This window comes from Otolemur garnettii, unplaced genomic scaffold (assembly GCF_000181295.1).
Source record: "Otolemur garnettii isolate 467f Iridium unplaced genomic scaffold, OtoGar3 scaffold00015, whole genome shotgun sequence".
Lineage (NCBI taxonomy): Eukaryota > Metazoa > Chordata > Mammalia > Primates > Galagidae > Otolemur > Otolemur garnettii.
The window spans coordinates 6,864,420-6,882,209 of record NW_003852410.1 but is presented as its reverse complement, the minus strand read 5'-3'; the positions used below and the strand labels follow the sequence as shown (position 1 = coordinate 6,882,209).

At 42.0% G+C, this 17,790-nt stretch overlaps 1 protein-coding gene across 4 annotated transcripts in view; it reads left to right on the top strand.

The window, feature by feature from the left end:
• ITPR1 (inositol 1,4,5-trisphosphate receptor type 1) overlaps positions 1-17,790 on the top strand; it is a 338,711-nt gene that overhangs the window by 25,342 nt on the left and 295,579 nt on the right. For all 4 annotated transcript variants that reach the window (XM_023510682.1, XM_023510681.1, XM_023510680.1 and 1 more), the window contains exon 4: positions 737-807. In XM_023510682.1, coding sequence (XP_023366450.1) covers positions 737-807 — 71 coding nt within the window. The remainder of the gene's footprint in view (positions 1-736; positions 808-17,790) is intronic.

Sequence of the window (17,790 nt, the reverse complement as noted above, 5' to 3'; positions counted from 1 at the left end):
GAATCGTGCAAGATTGATCAGTCTGAGTTTAAATACTGAATCTTTATGATGTAATTTAGACTTATTTGCTTGTAATGTTTTTTGTACTTTCCCCCACTAGCTGCTTTTGAGGCTTCCCAACCCTTTCATATCTTCATGTGTTCATACTGGAGGTTCCCTCCACCTGGAAATGCTTCCCTCTTTAGCCTCCCACCTGTGTTTCAGCTCTCCCTATAGTTCTATTGTAACTTCCTCTGCCTGCAGCTTCTCAAATGGCCTCAGGTGCAGTTCGCTTCTGGCTGTGTTTTCTTCTTCCTTCTCTTACACCTCTTAGGTTATATTTTCCTTATCAGTTTGTTTTTATGGCTTCTGCTCTAGTCTTGAGCTCCCTAAGGGCAGAGGCCTGGCTCATATTCATCCTCACTTTCCCAGACCTAGCACAGTGCCTGGCACAAAGTCACCACCTCAGCTGACATTTGCTGACTGCTGTGAGCCCTGCTGTGTCTCCCGGATCAGCACCATCATGGATATAGTTAAGGGAAAAGGGCATCACAGAAGCAGAACCTTGGGTATGGGATTTGGTTTAGCCCCATGCACAGGAAACCTCTAATATAAATAGCTCCCTGGCAGAAGAATATTGGCACAATCTAAATTTTGCACGGGAAGAGCCCTGGGATGTCTTGAGTTTTGCATAGTGCTTAGGGGTTTATTTTCCGGCCCTTGGCTTGATACAGCTTTTATCTTGTCATCTTTGCAGCCTCGTTGATGACCGTTGTGTTGTACAGCCAGAAACCGGGGACCTTAACAATCCACCTAAGAAATTCAGAGGTAAGGTGGTTGCTTTTCTGGAATGGTCACCTTGACGCATCTGAAAATTCATGAAGTGTGTTATTGTGTGTGTGTGTGGGGGGGGGGTTGGTAAGCAATTATAGGTTTAATAACTTACATGTTTTTTAAGGCTTCAATTTCAGTCTAAGCTTTATAGTTTCTTGAAAAATGCATAAATCAGTGTCAAGATTGGAGTGACTTTTATTAGGGCCTTTATTTGCCCATTGAATAATACATGTTGGTAAGTGCTAATTCAGTTTAAATACTTAACATTTGCGCATATTTTTCTCCAAACCAAAAGGATTTATGGATCCAGTCATAGAGAACATGTGATTTCAGCATATCTCACTGTCCCTTTGGGGGTGCTGATATTCTTAGATACTTCAGCTGGAACGAGAGCTCATTATTGCCCTTACTTTTTGAGCTACGGGATAGAGACAGTGCAGCTTTCCTACCAAAGTTGGCTGTCTCTTTAGGCTTCTTGCATTTTGTGTCTTCCTTGAAAGGCAACTTAGTTTATTCCAGGAGGTATTCAGAATGTAGTTGGTATGTTAGATGATAAGATTCTTGTTTTTTATTGTTGTGGTTAGAGGTTCTGCGCTCTAGCCACATATTCGAATTATCCGAGGGAGCTTTTAAATTAAACAGATGCATAGGGCCCCACTCCAGACCAATTAAATTAATCTCTGAAAGTTGGGTTCAGAGCATTTCTTGGTCTTCCTCAGTAATTCTTACATATAGCCGGGGTTGAGAACCGTTGGATTGAGTATTTGACTGATGCCCTTGGTACCAAAGGGCTCAGATCTTACCATTTGCATATTATATAATTTGAGTCATAAATTCTTATTGTTTTGTGGTTTAGAAACTGTTTAACTTTTTTGGATAAAAGCTAAAGAAGTAGAATAAAACATAAGGCAGATACCCAGATGGAGAGAAACCACTTGGAATACATTTGGTGTTAAGCTGCATCGAGTTGGCAGGAGATTGTCAGGAGAATGTTTTCACCTGAGGATGGGGTGGGGGCGGGGCAGGGAATGCTGTTAAAAAAAAAGACACGTTGATATAAGGCCCTGAATAATAGGAACCTGGGATGGTTATTGCCTCTGCCACCTTTTTCTTCTCAATATCTCTCCTCCGTGTCTCCTTCCTAAGCAGAATTTTGACTGCTGCAGAAATAAATGATTTGATCCAGGGATCATAATCCAGTTACTCATAGAGTTACTTCTCCTCTCTGAATATTAAAAGAGATAAGACTGACTGACTGTACTTAGCAGTGTGCTAAGTACTCTGCCTGCAGGAGCTCAAGGAGTCCTCCCTCCACCCTGTGAGGGGATGGATGCTCTCAGAGGTTAAGTGTCTCGACTTGAGGTCACATGGCTGGCGATGGATGGAGTAGGAGCTATGCTTTCAACTTTGGCTGCCTGGGGAAATCACCTGGAGAAGTTTCAGAAATACTGATGTCTGAGCTCCATGCCCAAGGATTCTGATGTAATTGGGCACTGGAATTTTTGAAAGCTCCCCAGGTGATTTCCTTATGCAGCCAAGGTTAAGAACCTGCTAACAGAGCCTGGGCTATAAACTACTGACTTTTATTACTCGGGGAAGAGCTGATCCAGACTTAGCTTTTGCAGCTGGGGCCAAGTGGAGGAATGTGCATCAGAAGCACATTGCTTGGGTCCAGTGTGAGCTCTTATCCCATTCTACACACAGGCCTTCTACACATAGGCCTTGGGTAATGAACCTGGGAGAGAGTTTAATGCATTGTGCAAAGTTAACTAGCAGCTATTTTTCTTTTTTAAATATATACAAGTATTTTTAAATTTTACTTTTTAAAAAATTGACAAATATTGTATATATTTTGGGTGGACAACATGATGTTTTGCAGTATGTATACATTGTGGAATGGCTACATTGAGTTAACATATCCTTGATTATCTCACATACTTCTTGTTTTGGGGGGGAGGGTAGGGAAAACTCTTAAAATCTACTTTTGTTGATTATCAAGTATATGATACATTGTTATTAACTACAGTCATCAAGTGATACAGTAGCTCTCTGGAACTTATTTCTGCTGTGTAACTGAAATTTTGTATCTTTTGACCCGACAACTCCTGGATCCCCCCTCCCCAGCCCCTGGTGACTACCCTTCTACTCTGCGTCTGTGAGTTCACCCTTTTTAGATCCCACCTACAAGTGAGATCATGTGGTATTTGTCTGGCTGTGTCTAGCATATTTCATTTAACATAATGTCTTCCTCCTTCTGTGTTGTTGCAGATGAACCAGTGACTATTTAAACATGGGGTTAGAATATTAAAATGAATAGGACCACAGCAAGGGAAGTTGAAAGAGATATATGTTTTCCTGGCACTAGAGTTATAAAAGTCTATCTGGTGGCTAATTTGAAGGGACTGTTTTGAGATGAAAGTGACAGTCTGATAGAGGCCATTTGGAAAGAACCAAACTCCTTTTATGTCCTGGCCTGGTTCTACAGGTGATCACATGATAGTGACTTGATTTGTTGGCTCCTTTTCTCCATAAATTAAAAATAAAGGTTTCTAGTTTGTGAACTGCTTCATTCTGGTGGGAAAATCTGGTTCAAAACAAGCTCTGCTGCAGGCTGTAAAAATGTAGGTCAGGACTTCTTACTTCCACCTTAAACCAGAGGCCCTTGCAAACAGGTGAGGGGCCCAGGCAGATCTGCCTTTGCAAGTTGCTGGAGTGCTGGAAAGATCTGCTCTTCTAGCATGGAACTTGGGCAGTGAGGTTTTAAAAAATTTTCCAAAGCATTCCTTGAACTGTGGTTCAGCATACTTTAAAAAAACCTTTTTTTTTTTTTTAAATGAAGAAAAAGATCTCTTTTGGAAGAACTTGCTGCCTTTCCAAATATATTTTGAAGTGGAAGTCATTTTGATGTTTAGAAATCGTGCATAGGGCAGTTGGGCAATTTGGAGGCATTTCGGGTCCATTTCCTTATGGAGCTGTTGCACCCTAGAATTTAACAAACACATATGGAAAAGCGAGATGCTGGCAAGCAGCCGAATGGGATGATGGAGTCTGTATCTGAGCAATCAGCAGAGTTGAGTGTAGGCATTTGGGTTTGCTCTCACTTCCGTTGCTTCCTTGCCAAGTTCTATCCTATATTGAGAACCATCATAACCTGTTCTTAAGTAAATGGAAATCGAAAGCCTGTTTATGCAGTATTCCCTGTGGCTTCTGACTATGGGTTTTTAATTTTATGAGCTTCTCCTGAGATCTGTAGTCCTACAGTTACAGATAACATCAGCTTGGATCAGACTTTCTGGGTTCAAATCCACATTCCACTAATTCTTAGCTATGTGACTCTGGACAGAGTATTTACCTCCCTGAACCTTGGTTTTCTCATCTGTAGAATAGGGGACGACAGTAGTTCCTGTCTCATAAGGTCATGGTAAAGATTAAATGTGTTTAAAGGATTTAATGCAAAGGGAGCCTGGCCCTTGGTTAAATGCTCAGTAAGCCTCAGTTATTCTGTTCATTCCCAGTTCTTATATAGATAGCCAGGGACTTGTAAATGGTGGCAAAAGGGAAAGGAACTATATGTGGGTCATTACAAAAATTTTAAGATAGACAAAATCAAGAAAGATAAAATCCACACAGACAGAAACAAATGAAGCCCTCTCAGTGACATTGATAAGCTGAGCAACTTGAAACTTGCACAAGTGAATCAGGACGCTGTCGACTGTGTTTCTTGAAAGGGAAATAATGGACCACAACAGTCTGCTCAAAGCTTTCCTAGTGACCTCAGTATATGAGTCCTTTAAAAATGTAAAAAAAAGAAAAAAAAGAAGTGTTATTATTTTTGGCTCTAAATATGGATAGGGGTCTGTACATGGACCCCTGGGCCTAGATTTGAGACCACTATGCTCCCATATACAAACTGAGTAACCTTGATAGATTACATACTTTTTTTCCCTCAGCTTATTTCTTTACCTGTAGTATGGAGGAAAAGAATTCTTTCCTTCAAAGATAATAAAATTAGGGCAGTGCCTGGAGCTCATTGAGTAGGGTGCCGGCCACCTACGCTGAGGCTGGCAGGTTTGAGTCCGGCCCCAGCCTGCTAAACAATAGTGACAACTGCAACCAAAAAATAGCTGGGCATTGTGGTGGGCACTTGTAGTCCCAGCTACTGGGAGGCTGAAGCAAGAGAATTGCTTAAGCCCTAGAGTTTGAGGTTGGTGTGAGCTGTGATGCCACAGTACTCTCCTGAGGGTGACATAATAAAGACTCTGCCCCCCCCCCCCAAGATAATATTGATAAAGCTCCCAGTAGAGTGCTTGGTACACAGTAGTTGGTTAGTGACTGGTAGCTGTTTTTTTTTTTTTTTCTCCCATAACAGACATAGAAGAGTTAAACTTTGAACACACTTGATTTTCTCTGATGGTTAAAAGTGCACTCCCAAAGAGATTTTTTTTGTGTGTATGTGATTTCTTTGAATTTGTTTCCTATTCCTAGATTCCTCTGTAGGAAGGAGAGATTGGCTGATGAATTTTGGACAGTGTTGTTGTCCCCTCAGTGATAAGAGCTAAGATGTAGACTAATTTAGCTACTTTAGCTCTTTCATTAATGTGGTACCATTTTACAACCCCGGCGTCCATGGAGAGTGAGGCAGAGTCTTATTCTTGATTTGTGTTGGCTTTGCCTATAATCTTGAAAGAATAGGGAAGGCAAACATCAGATTGAAACCAGGAATAGAAACTTTGTGGTTAATGAATTCCTTTCGCTACATTATCTTTTCCTCTTCCCACTTCTACCCGTCCCTTTCCCGCCTCAAGATGCTAAATATAAAGGCATCTTCTACAAAGAAAAGATGGAAACTAACAACCAATCTCCATTTTGATCCCAGAATCTCTGCTTTTTTAAATATAAATAACCTCCAGGGTTGTTGGAGTAGAAACCAGGGACCCGGAGCTTTGGGGAAATGAGAGAAACTTCCGTTGACCATGCCGTTTATTCTGTAATCATCTTTTTAAAGACTGGGGCAATGGTCAAAACCTTGCCCTCAAAACTTGATTTTCTCAATTTGTGTCAAGAAGACGGTCTTGGCTCCAAATTATTTTTTTTCCTTTCTTTTTTTTTAAAGACAGAGTCTGACTCTGTGCCCTGGGTAGAGTGCTGTGTTGTTGTCATAGCTCACAGCAACCTCAAACTCCTGGGTTCAGGTGATTGTCCTGCCTCAGCCTCCCAAGTAGCTGGGATTACTGCCGCCCACCACAATGCCTGGCTAGTTTTTCTATTTTTAGTAGAGATGGAGTCTCACTCTTTCTCAGTCTGGTCTTGAAATTCTGAGCTCAAGCAGCCTTCCCACCTTGGTCTCCCAAAGTGCTACGATTGTAAGTGTGAGCCCCTGTGCCCGGCCATGGCCCCAAGTTCTTGATGTTGGACACGTTACTGTATCAGTGTTGCCAGAGTGCATGGCTTTTAACTTTACAGGGAACCTCTTAGTTTCAGAATAAAGGCAGTTTGAAGGGGAACTTATAGTTTAAGATGAGAAGTTTGGGCAGGGAAAGGTGAGGTGAAGGAAGCATTATTGTATCATTAAGTGGTTTCTATGAAGCGGGGAGGAGATCCACTTTCAGGCTGAATGTGTGGGTCTTCTAGATAAGTATCTTCCCTGCTCCCTGTGTTCCTTTTCTCTCCCCCAGTGATGCTGGTTTCAAGCACAGTGATCCAATTGAAGGTGACAACATTGTAAAAATGAGTGTTTAACCTTGGACTTTGAAGCTTGACTCTACCTGCTGCTGGCCTTGGTGATGGTGGGGCAAGATGAGTTAGTTTTCCTTGCTTTCAGGAGTCTTAGAGTTTCATGGAGGAACAGTCCCACATTATGAATTACAATAGCAAAAAATTAATAGAGAACTTTGTGCAGAGCACTTCGTGTGAATTATCTCTTTCGATCCGAGTAACGCACCTATGAGTACAGGTATTAATGTTTCCATTGTGCAGATGACAAATGGAGGCTCTGAGAAGTTGAGAAACTTGCCCATAGTCAGCTAGATGTCACTGCTTGAGAGCTGTTATCATTCATCCCACAGACACTTACTGGGCACCTCCTGTGTCCCAGCCATTTATACACAGTGGAGGAAAGCTATCGACACTCTCCAGGAAGTCCATACCAATCCACAGTTAATATCTTTATTTTTGAGACAGAGCCTCAAGCTGTCACCCTGGGTAGAGTGCTGTGGCATCACAGCTCACAGCAACCTCCAACTCCTGGGCTCAAGTGAGTCTCCTGCCTCCGCCTCCCAAGTAGCTGGGACTACAGGCGCCCGCCACAACCTTCCCCCACCCCCACCGGCTGTTTTTTGGTTGTAGCTGTCATAGTTGTTTGGCAGCCCGGGCTGGATTCGAACCCGCCAGCTCAGGTGTACGTGGCTGGTGCCTTACCCGCTTAAGCCACAGGTGCTGAGCCCATAGTTAATATCTTTACGGAACTTATTTAGAGTGATTTATCCTACTCGTGCCAGCTATTTATATGCAAGTAGAAGCAAAGTAGGTGAAATATCTTCCTACGTAGTGTGGAACCTGCCCTGCTGGGGCAAAGTAGATGGCAACGCTTTTCATATGCACGATCTTCTGTAGTTTTGCTACACCCCCTCAGACCAGGTTATTTTATACCTGATGTCATTTGGGCTGAGGAGAGTTGGGAGCTGGCCCAGCACCGCGTGACTTGTGAGTGTCTGAAACAAGCCAGAGTCCTCTGCCGAAGGTCGGCCCAGTGCTGCTCTCCTGTGGACCCTTTTCCACGCATGGCCCAGAGGTGCTTTCAAGTTGCGGCACTTTACTTCCACAGTCTCTAAAGGAGAATGGGCCAAGGTATCACTTTTCTGCTGTCTGCTGAAGCTCTTCCTAGCTTTAATTTGGTACGGTTTAAATGAGGAAGGATGCTGAGTAAGAAGATAGAAGTCCTGGACCCTTTTCACTTATTCTTCCTTTCCAAGACAAGCTGCAGGATACACAGTGGGCTACCTGTAACATAGCGAGCTGTGTTTCTGTTCTGAATGTGGGTCTGGCTTAATGCACCATAACCCGTTTCTAGAGTAAGATGTTGGCTGAACATCTCTGCTTCCCCAACATGTACCCTAATTAAAATAGTGACAGGGTCAGTATTATGCTGTCAGGATGGAGAAGAGTATGTTGCCCAGCTATGACCAGTCACTTTTGTGCTTAAGGGTGGCCATGAGCTTGAGTATCAGGCTGTGGCCTTTTAATTTTTATTGGACCCCGTTTCTCCCCAGACCCAGAGTGCTTGCACTCTAGTAGCCCCCACTACAGTAGGGGCTTGCGGATTTGGTAGGATGGTTTTGTTGAGAGAGAAAAAGAAGGGTTTTACGTGTCATGCAAGCTCTTTGTAATTGGTCTTGAAACCTCCCAGCAGCTTTGAAAGGGACCTCAAATAAGAGTGGCATTTTTCACGATTGAGTAATGAGTAGTGTTTGAGTGTCAGTAACCTTCTTATCTGATTGTTATCTTGCCTGAAATTTAGATTAAGGTAGGGAACAGTTCTTAGCAGAGGTAGGAAAATTGCCAAGATTGTGGGAAGAGCATGGTCTGACATCAGAGCTAGTGTTCAGGCCAGTGTGTGCCACTAACTGCTCCTATACTTGTGGGGGAGTCATTTCATCAAACCTCAGTTTCCCCATCTATCAGTGGAGTAATGGAGTTTAGGTAAAGTGACTTCCACATTCCCGTCCAGCTTGAAACTTTGTAGTGAATGGCAGATATAGGCCAGTTAACATTTCACAAGAAGGCTTTGGCATTTAGGAGCCTTGTCTTGTCCAGAAGTAGGTTCCTGTTGCTTTGGGATTACAGGTCATCTTTGTCAAGATAAAATGGATCATGGAAACAGCTAGGCCTTACCCTGAGGCCAGAAGGGGACACAGCCAGGATCTTGGGTCACAAAGGTCATCTAGGTGGCCATAGCAATCTCATTGGCTTAACTTCCTTTCAAACGTCCTTCCTTTGCTGTACATTGTTTTAACTGTTGCTAAGCAACAGTAGTTTTTTCTTTTGGCAAAGCATGGAAGGAATGAACCCGTATCTTACTTAGTTTTAAATACCCTGTGCAAAGGGGAGGGCCAACCTTAAACTCTGTTTGTTCCTTTGGTTCTAATCTATGATGGGTCTTTTTGGGGGGCAGAGGATACAGGGTTTAGCATCTGCCCCTCTTGTTAAATAAGACAGAAAAATCAATCTATTTGAAGTGCTTGTCAAGTGTGAGCCAGGAGGCACGTTGAAGGTTTTGTGAGTGCGAGAGTGCGTGCAGCTGCCTCACAGGAGGGTCTCTTGCAGCTTGTTCTGTGTTCACAAAATCAATTCAAATTTAATAAAAAGATTAAGAGGCTTTTTATAATCTTCGTTTCAGATTTACTAGTTTATCTCAGTCTTGCACCAACAGACTCCATTTAAAAGGAACAAAACTGTAATTTAAATCAATTCCCTGGGCAACCTAGAATGTTCACAGCACGTTATACAATCACTGGGGATGGTGCCTGCTGCTCGATTGTGCTGGAGTCCCACACACTGCAGCCTGTCCCTTGCTGGATTTCTGCCTACTTGCTAAAAGTTATGACATGCATGTCCCAAGGCTCTGGATATCCTGAATGTGGGCAAAAGGGAGCTTTTGCTTACTTTGATACCCTGGATGCATTTTTTTTTTTTTTTTGAATACCTGAGTTACCCATGGAAAGTAAATCTCAGATCCTGATTTGGGTTCATTTACCCTTACAATTCAGTTGCTAATGGAAAACAGTTTTCAACTCTATATGCATAAAATGCTTCTGGTCCAACAAATATATTTATCTTGTCATCTAATGGAATCACAGTATTGCTGTTGTAACTTCCTCCATTGAGGGCGAAATTGATTTGGAAATCCTGTCGAGTATAATGGGGTCATGTTGTCATATTGTTATATGGTTCTCCTGAAAGCCCTATGTAGTGGTTGATTAAGGACTTTTTCTTTTGGCAAAGGATTTTACAATCCTGTCATCAGAGCATTGATGAAGATGTGTGGTGAATCATTTAAGCCTGTGATAACTCTTTCCCTTCCTTACTTGACAAGTGGGGAAATTAGAGAGATTTAGGAAGTCTCCTGGGGTGAAAGAGCAATGCTGTGTCAAAACTGGGCTTGGGACATATTTTGAGTTCCCACCTATGCTGTCTTACCTTCTGATTGAGCCATGAATTCAGAATAAGTTTTGACCCATCTCTCTGTAATTGATGGTAATCTGTTGTATATAAATGCAAATAATAGTGAATACCTTATATAGTGCTTATAGGCATTTATTTAATCTATTTAATTTGTAGTTTCCTTTATATACACTAATAATTTAGTTACTCCCCATAACAGCTCTATAAGGCAGGTTCCCTTTTCCAGTTGAGGAAACTAATGTATAAGATGTTGAGTTTTGGTTCAAGATCACAGAGCTAGTTATGACACTGCCGGGATATGAATGCAGGCAGTCTGACACCAGGAGCCCTCTCACAACTGCCTTTAGAAAGGACTCGCCTGAAATAGTCTTTGACAAAATTACTGGACTTAATCAGTTTCCTTCTCTACGACCCCCCCCCCCCAATATGTCATTCTGAGCTGCACTTACACAGGAGCAAATGTCTGCATACTAGAGGGGTATGCCAATCATCTACCTGCCAACCTCGAGTCTATAATTACAGCAGTTCTCCTTTTGTCTCCTTGGATAGATTTTGGAACACCTGGGGAGACCAAATCTTGCCTTGCACTCCTGAAGCAGCGTCTGATATAATGTTGGTCTTTAGGTAAAAGCTGGTTGAAAGGAAGTGGTGCTTTTTCTGCTACAGTTTTTATCGATCCGGTTCCAGAGATGTTTTTGCTGCTTCCAGTGATACTTTTACTGATGACATTGTAAGTCAACTGGCTACACTGAAGCCTTAAGCTGTCCAATAATCTTGCTCCAAAATGCCTGAGCCTGGCCCTTCTGCAAAGCTTTCATATGAGTTGACTCATCTTCTCCCTGGAAAGTGGACTCTTAACGGGCTTCATCCTCTACAGGTGTCACCTCTTTCACACTCACCGTTTAATCTTCTTTATCTCTTCCATGAGTATAGTTATGCGATTTCTTGGCTGCATTCAATATATGATCATGAAAAATAAGTAATAATGAAGTGTCTTCCTCCTTTCTGCCTGGCCTTCTGGTAGGGTCTTGGCACGTTTTTGCTCTGGACTATTGAAGGTGGTGTTATTATCCCCTTTTTACAGTTGAGTACCTTGAACCCATAGAAAGTCAGGAAGTAAGCCAGACCAGGGATTTGAACCCACATTTGGAGGACTACTGAGTGTCTACTGCTCAATGTAAATTTAGAGTTGTGGTGCTCGGAAAACAACTGGGACCTTTAAAAGTCATATTGTTGGCTAGGCATGGTGGCTCACACCTGTTATCCTGACACTCTGGGAGGCTGAGGCAGGAGGGTTGAGCTTAGGAGTTTGAGATCAGTCTGAACAAGAGTGAGACCCTGTCTCTACTAGAGATAGAAAAACTAGCTGGGTGTTGTGGCAGGCACCTATTGCTGCAGCTACTCAGGAGGCTGAGACAAGGAGGATCACTGAGCCCAGGAGTTTGCGGTTGCTGTGATACCACAGCACTCTAGCCTGGGCAACAGAGTAAGATTGTCTTTCTCTCTCTCACACACACACAAAGTAAGAAAGAAAAAAAAAAAACTGTATTGCTGAATGGGAATAAAGCTAACAGGGGGGTAACCAGGAGATTAGGTTGCAAATTTCAAATCCATATTGAATTATGACATTGTGGATCAGCTCTGGCAACAACATCTCTCACCTAAGTTGCTGCAGCAGACCCTTCATGTGTTTCTGTAATTCCCTCTTTGCCTCCTTTGTGCCTGGCCACCATTCACTACAGCTAGAGGAGTCAGTGCTGACTGGGGATGTCGCTCAGCTGCTTGGAGCCCCTTGGTGGCTGTTCCCAGTTGTGCTGGGGATGAAAGACATGCTCAGGCTTCCCAGCAATCTGCAGGAGTCACCACTGCTGACCTCTCAGCCCATCTGCAGTCTCCGCTGCAGGTTCTGTGCTCCTGCCAGACTGATTTACTTCCTCTTTGCTCTACACTCTGGGCCTTTGAGTGTCCTTTTTATTCAGTCTGAAATTATGTCCATGTCTTAATCATGTCTCCTTAGACCCTTTAGTCATTTTTTATTTTTAAAAATTTTATTTATGTAAAAGAGAAGATGTATTTACTTAGGATAGGGTCTAGCTCCTTTACTCAGGCTGCAGTATGTCATAGCTCACTGTAACCTTGAACTCTTGAGCTCAAGTGATCCTCCCACCTGGTCTTGCAAAGTGCTGGAATTACAGGTATGAGTCCCTGCACCTGGATCCCGTGTCTGTCTAATGCCCACTCATGCGTTAGACTCTACATGTCACCTTGGGGCACATTTGCTGAGCCTTTGTGTGCAGATTAGCTGTCCTTCATTGGGCACAGATTCTGAAGGCACACTGTGTGGGTTTGACACTCAGCTCTGCTTTTTACTGGTCATTTCACCTCAGACATATCATTTAACTCCTCAGTGCCTCCATTTCCTTATCTGGAAAATGGGGAAATTATTGTATGTGCCTCAACAGGCTTTTGCTTTGAAATGAGGTAATCTGTGTAAAGCACCTGTTGGAGTACTTGGCCCTTGTTAAATGCCATAATGCTGTTTGGCACTTTGGTTTTGACTTTTAACTGTGGCTGGTTTTGACTTACCCCATTCCATTGACTGTGAGGACAGAAGCTGTGCCTGTTTTCCCTTGTTTGTGGAATGAAAGAGAAAAGACCTCTAAGGCAGTGGTTCTCAACCTTCCTAATGTTGTGGCCCTTTAATACAGTTCCTGTGAGTCGTGACCCACAGGCTGAGAACAGCTGCTCTAAGGCTTTGCTTCAGAGGCTTGGATATGCATAGGAAGCCTGGGATTTTGTCAAAATGCAGGTTCTAATTCAGTAGCTCTGGGGTGAGACCTGAGATTCAGCATTTCTAACCAGTGTCAAGGAGAAGCCCCTGACAGTTGTCTTCCATTATTTTAGGGTTGTCATGTAGAAGACAGATGTTCTGAGTCCAGAAAAATAGACAATGAGTGGGTGAAAGTGACCAGAGGTAGAACTTGATTCTCCCTGCAGGGCTGAGCAGTTACTCAGGGGAGAGACTGGCTTCAAACTGCTGAGTTTCCCCTCACCAGTTTCAACTGGGACTGACCATCTGTCAAGGATTTTGGAGATGGAATTTCTGCTCTGGGACAGAGGTTAGGTAGATGATCACATTTGACTGTGTCTGTTTTCCCATAGAAAGACCCAGCTGTTTTTGCTTCCTGTGAAAGCCCTGTGGTTGAGTGTTGGATCAACAAATAGCTGGGGAGAGCCCGGTTCCCCCTCTAGATGAGAAGCTCTCAGGAAACCAAATGGGTTCAGTTCTGTGGGTTGAGAACATCGCAAAACACTGGTAAAAATGGAGTTATTGAATATATGGAAAGACGAATTAAAAAAAAAACAGAACCATTCCAAGTCAAGGTCCTGCCAGATCTGGTTTAATGAGTAGGTAAGATACACTGGGGAGAGGGTAGAGTGAAATGGTTGGGAATGCTGGCTCTGGAGTCAGACCTCACCTCTTACCAGCTTTGTGACCATGGGCATGCTGCTTAATGTCCTAGGCCTTAGTTTCCCCACCTGGCAGCAATGGTTAATGATGGGATTGTTTGAGGATGGTGTGTGTGTAACCTCAGCATTCCATAAGGAATAAGGAGCAGCTGATTTGACTGAACTTGGAATTAGCAGCTTTCAGGGCACCTCTTGGAAAGATCAAACATGACCCTTGCCATTTTGTAAAACATTGATGATGTTTGTTTTAAAAAATTCAGTCTATGGGGTATTCTAAGGTATCTGTAGCCAGGCTGACCTTAGCCTTCTTGTTTCTTAGATTTTATTGAGTGGGTCTGATAATCAGGTGCACCCTCCAGAGCTTGTGCCCCTTTGAAGTGAAGCCATCAAGCCTTTTCTCTCATTGAGGAAGCCTTGATTAGAGCTTCAGTTACTGATGGGTCATTTGCTCAAGGTGGTAATCCTGTCTTCTGTGTAGAGTTACAGGCCTGGCTGAGAAAGGAAGCTATGTTTATCTTGTTTGAAACAGCAGGGATTCCAAAGACTCTTGACAGACAGGAGGAAGATTCTCCTGCCAATATTCTCTTTCCCATTAGCCTCCCCTCCCCACCAAACCCCCCAGTCTGGAGAATTTGCTGACAGTCAGCCAAGTGGCATTCTCTACCTGGATTTGAGGGCAGTTGCCTTTCCAGAGGGGATGTCCAGTGGCTGCCTCTTTTGTAATATTGGCCAAGGTAGAGGCCTGTCTTTCCAAAGTGAGAGGTTAGTATGGCTCTTACATGAGGCAAAAATCACACTGATGCCTGTTGGCACTGGTCTGGGGGAGGTGAGTATAGAGAGACCACAGGTATGGAGAAAATAATGCATCTCTTCAAAGAGCCCATCTCTTCCTCTTTCTAAAGCAATAGCTGGAAGTCAGTGCAGGAAAAGTCCGATTAGAGCAGTCGCAATAATTGAGAAAATAAGTTGGGCAATTATTCCTCTTACTGAGATTTTGAAGTTCCTTTTTTCATCTGGTATTTTTCCGGGTACATTTGAGTTCCAATTTGGGTGCTTCTGAAATGTCTGGATGTTTTGTGCTGCTAAAATTATATGTGTCTAAAAATGTTATCAGTGATGACACTTATATATAAGCTTGCTTGGACTTATGCTAGCGAATTTCTGTGACTGAGGTTCCCCTCCTCCCACCATAACAGTTCCCAGAAACGTAGCATTTGAGGTGAAGGTAAGAAATAGAATAATCCAACTTAGGTTTAGCCATCAAGTGGAGGACTGTCATTTGAGAACTTTGCTTCATTCTTGTCGACAAAGAATACTGGGGTTTTGTTGCCATAGTTTCAGTGAAAAATTTGACCTTAGCTACAATAACATGCAGTTAGAAAGAACTAGCTAATCGGTTTTCTAAAATTAGTGTTCTCTAGTACATAAACCAGTAAGAACAGAGTATTTAATTAAATATTATACAAGGATATAAAAGCCCAAGGGAATGCAGGCCCTTGATCTGGGCAGGGGGAGGGAGGAAACCCATAATCCTCCTTTACTGGTCTCTTGCAAGCTCGAAGACCTTTTACTTCAAAAAAAAAATTGTTAGCATTGATTTTATTTTCAGATCTGTCAGGAATGAATTTATACAGCTTGCTGAGAGAGCAAAATAGAACATTCAGCATTATTTCTAGTTGTCCCCTACAGGGCACAGACTAGCAAGGCAAGATGTGAAATTGACGTTGAGCCAGGATTCTGATGAGGAGGACACTTGTTGGTGAATCTCGTAGTCTGCTTAGTGCAAAGGAAAGTTATTTCCTGTCTGAAATCCAGCATTATTGAGGTGGTAATTCCTAGACTCTTGCTCCTTTGAGTGCTTAGCCTGTGATTAAATGGGGCCAACATCTCCTTGTTCTAAGTACAGCTGTGTTCTGTCTCCCCCAGCTCCACAGGCCATGACTTGTTGATTACAGATTTAGTCCCAGGCAGTGATCTGTGCATTGATTATGTAAGTTCTGGCATCTCTTGTCAAGTACCTCTGAAGGACTGCAGTAGCTCATTTTTCTGAGGATGGCTGAAAATGTCACCAGTATTGTGTGAACTTGGAAAGCCATGGTATCAATTTTGGAGTGAAGCGGCATTCTTGTCTAACTTTTTTTTTTATATCACCTGCCACAGATGCCGTAGAAGTGCAATTGTTTGCTGGTTTGTCACTGATTGGAACGTTGCTTTGGGTTTTCTTGAACTTGCATTGTTGTATCTCCTTATCAATTAGGTATTGGTAAATTTTCTATCTTTCATTTTTATAATTTCAGCTTTTTAATTTTACCTTAAAATAATTATTTAATAGAAGTTCAAGAGTGAGGTGTATTTAAGGGAACATAAACTTTTTTCCATTTGACTTTTTTTTTTTCCCCTAACCATTTTGCTTGTTTCTGTAGTGGCATCTTGACTGTTGCAATGGAAAATATGTGTTTGGCAGGACTCTTAGAAACATAGCCCCAAAGGTCATTGGATTGTGCAAGCTTCTTGACTATTTGTAAGGTCACTTACCTGAATGAATAGAAATTCCCTGTCCTTAAGGAATTTGCAGTCTTATGAGAAGAGATCAATGAGAACTACTTTGTGGATTATTCTTGAAGAATGTTGAATCCTAAATGAGGTTTTAGTCCCCTGGTGTTCATTGTTTTCATCTGTTTTGTCAGGTCACTGTGTCCAAATAATTTGAATTCATCTTAATAATAGCTTCAGAAAAAATGCAGCTAGAAAGCTTGCTGGAAAAGTGACAGCATGCATTTTAAATTACTTCGAGTTGACTTGGCTTTCATTACCCATATGTCCTCAGGCCCTTCCATTAATATGGATAATGGAGTTGGTATTTAGCAAATATCATTGAAAAAGTTAGGCGTATTTGGTTGGTTGGTGAAAGGGCAAACTAGTCAGGACTTTTCATTTTGGGTGATAGCCAGCTTGAACTAGCCTGAACAAGAAGGGAATTTTATTGGGTCAGACAGTCCCACCTAAACAGTCCCAGCTGAATTGCATGAAACACAGGGTTGGACAAGGGATTCAGGAAGAGACAGATTGAGGCATCTGACCTTCAGCAGCCTGTTGGGCATATCTTGTCTCTTTTTCTCTACTTTTCTCTTGTCATGTTCTCTTCTGATTTTGTGGTATCCACACTCTTACAATGAGTTGTGGAAACGTTTCCTATTTTTCCATTCTCTGGGATTTTATATGACATTGGAATTATTATTCATTGACTGGTAGAATCTGTAAGTAAAGTAGTCTCAGCCGTTTTTTTTTTTTTTAAATGTCACGATTAACTACTGATTGAGAATTCCTTACATTTTTAAAGGACTATTTCTTCAGGGTTAGTTTAGTAAGTTATATTTTTCTACAAATTTACCCATGTTATCTAAGTTTTTAAACCTATAATACCCTCTTATTGTTAATTCCTGAATTAATTGCTGAAGTGACTGGTTCCATTTCTGGGGCAGGCAGCATAATGGCCACCAAATGCTGTCCTCATTGGAATCCCCAGAACCTGTGAATATGTTACCATAAATGATATACAGCTGTATTTTTCAGCCTTTTTTATCTTAAGGCACACTCGAACCTATAGTTAAACTTCCACAGCACACTTAAATTATGTTGATCAAAGCAAAGAGCAGAGAACAGAATATACTTACTATTCTTCGAATTTCTTTAGTAAATAATTGAATTAATGATCATTAAAAATTTTCACAGCACACCAGTTGAAAATCACTGGTATGGAGATTTAACAGATGTGATTAAGTTAAAGATCTTGAAATGGAAGGGTATGCTGAAATTCTGGGAATGGCCTGATGTAAACACAAGGGTTCTGATTGGAGAAAATTTAGTAGGAGACATGAGGCTAGAAACAAGAGGTTGGACTTATGTGGCCATAAGCCAAGGAATACAGGAAGCCGGAAAAAGCAAGGAGATGGAGGAGACTGCTGACACCTCGATGTTAGACTTCTTACCTCTCCGACGTTGAGAGAGTAGATTTGTGTTGCTTAAGCCACTACGTTTTTGGTTTTTACAGCATTAGTAGGAATAATGCAATTAATATTTATTTGTGCATTCTTTATTTGCCCCTCCCCCTATAAGTGTTGAGACATGTTTTTCTGCCTTATTACTTTTTTCATAGAACCAAATTGTAGCTTTCTTCTTTCTATTGTAGGTTGGTTTTGAAATTCATGAATTTTGACCCTTCATTATTTTCTTTTTTCTATTTCTTTGGATATATTCTATTCTTTCTTTACTACTTTGAGTTTGATAATCAATTTACAAATATTGAACACTTCTGAAATTATAAAG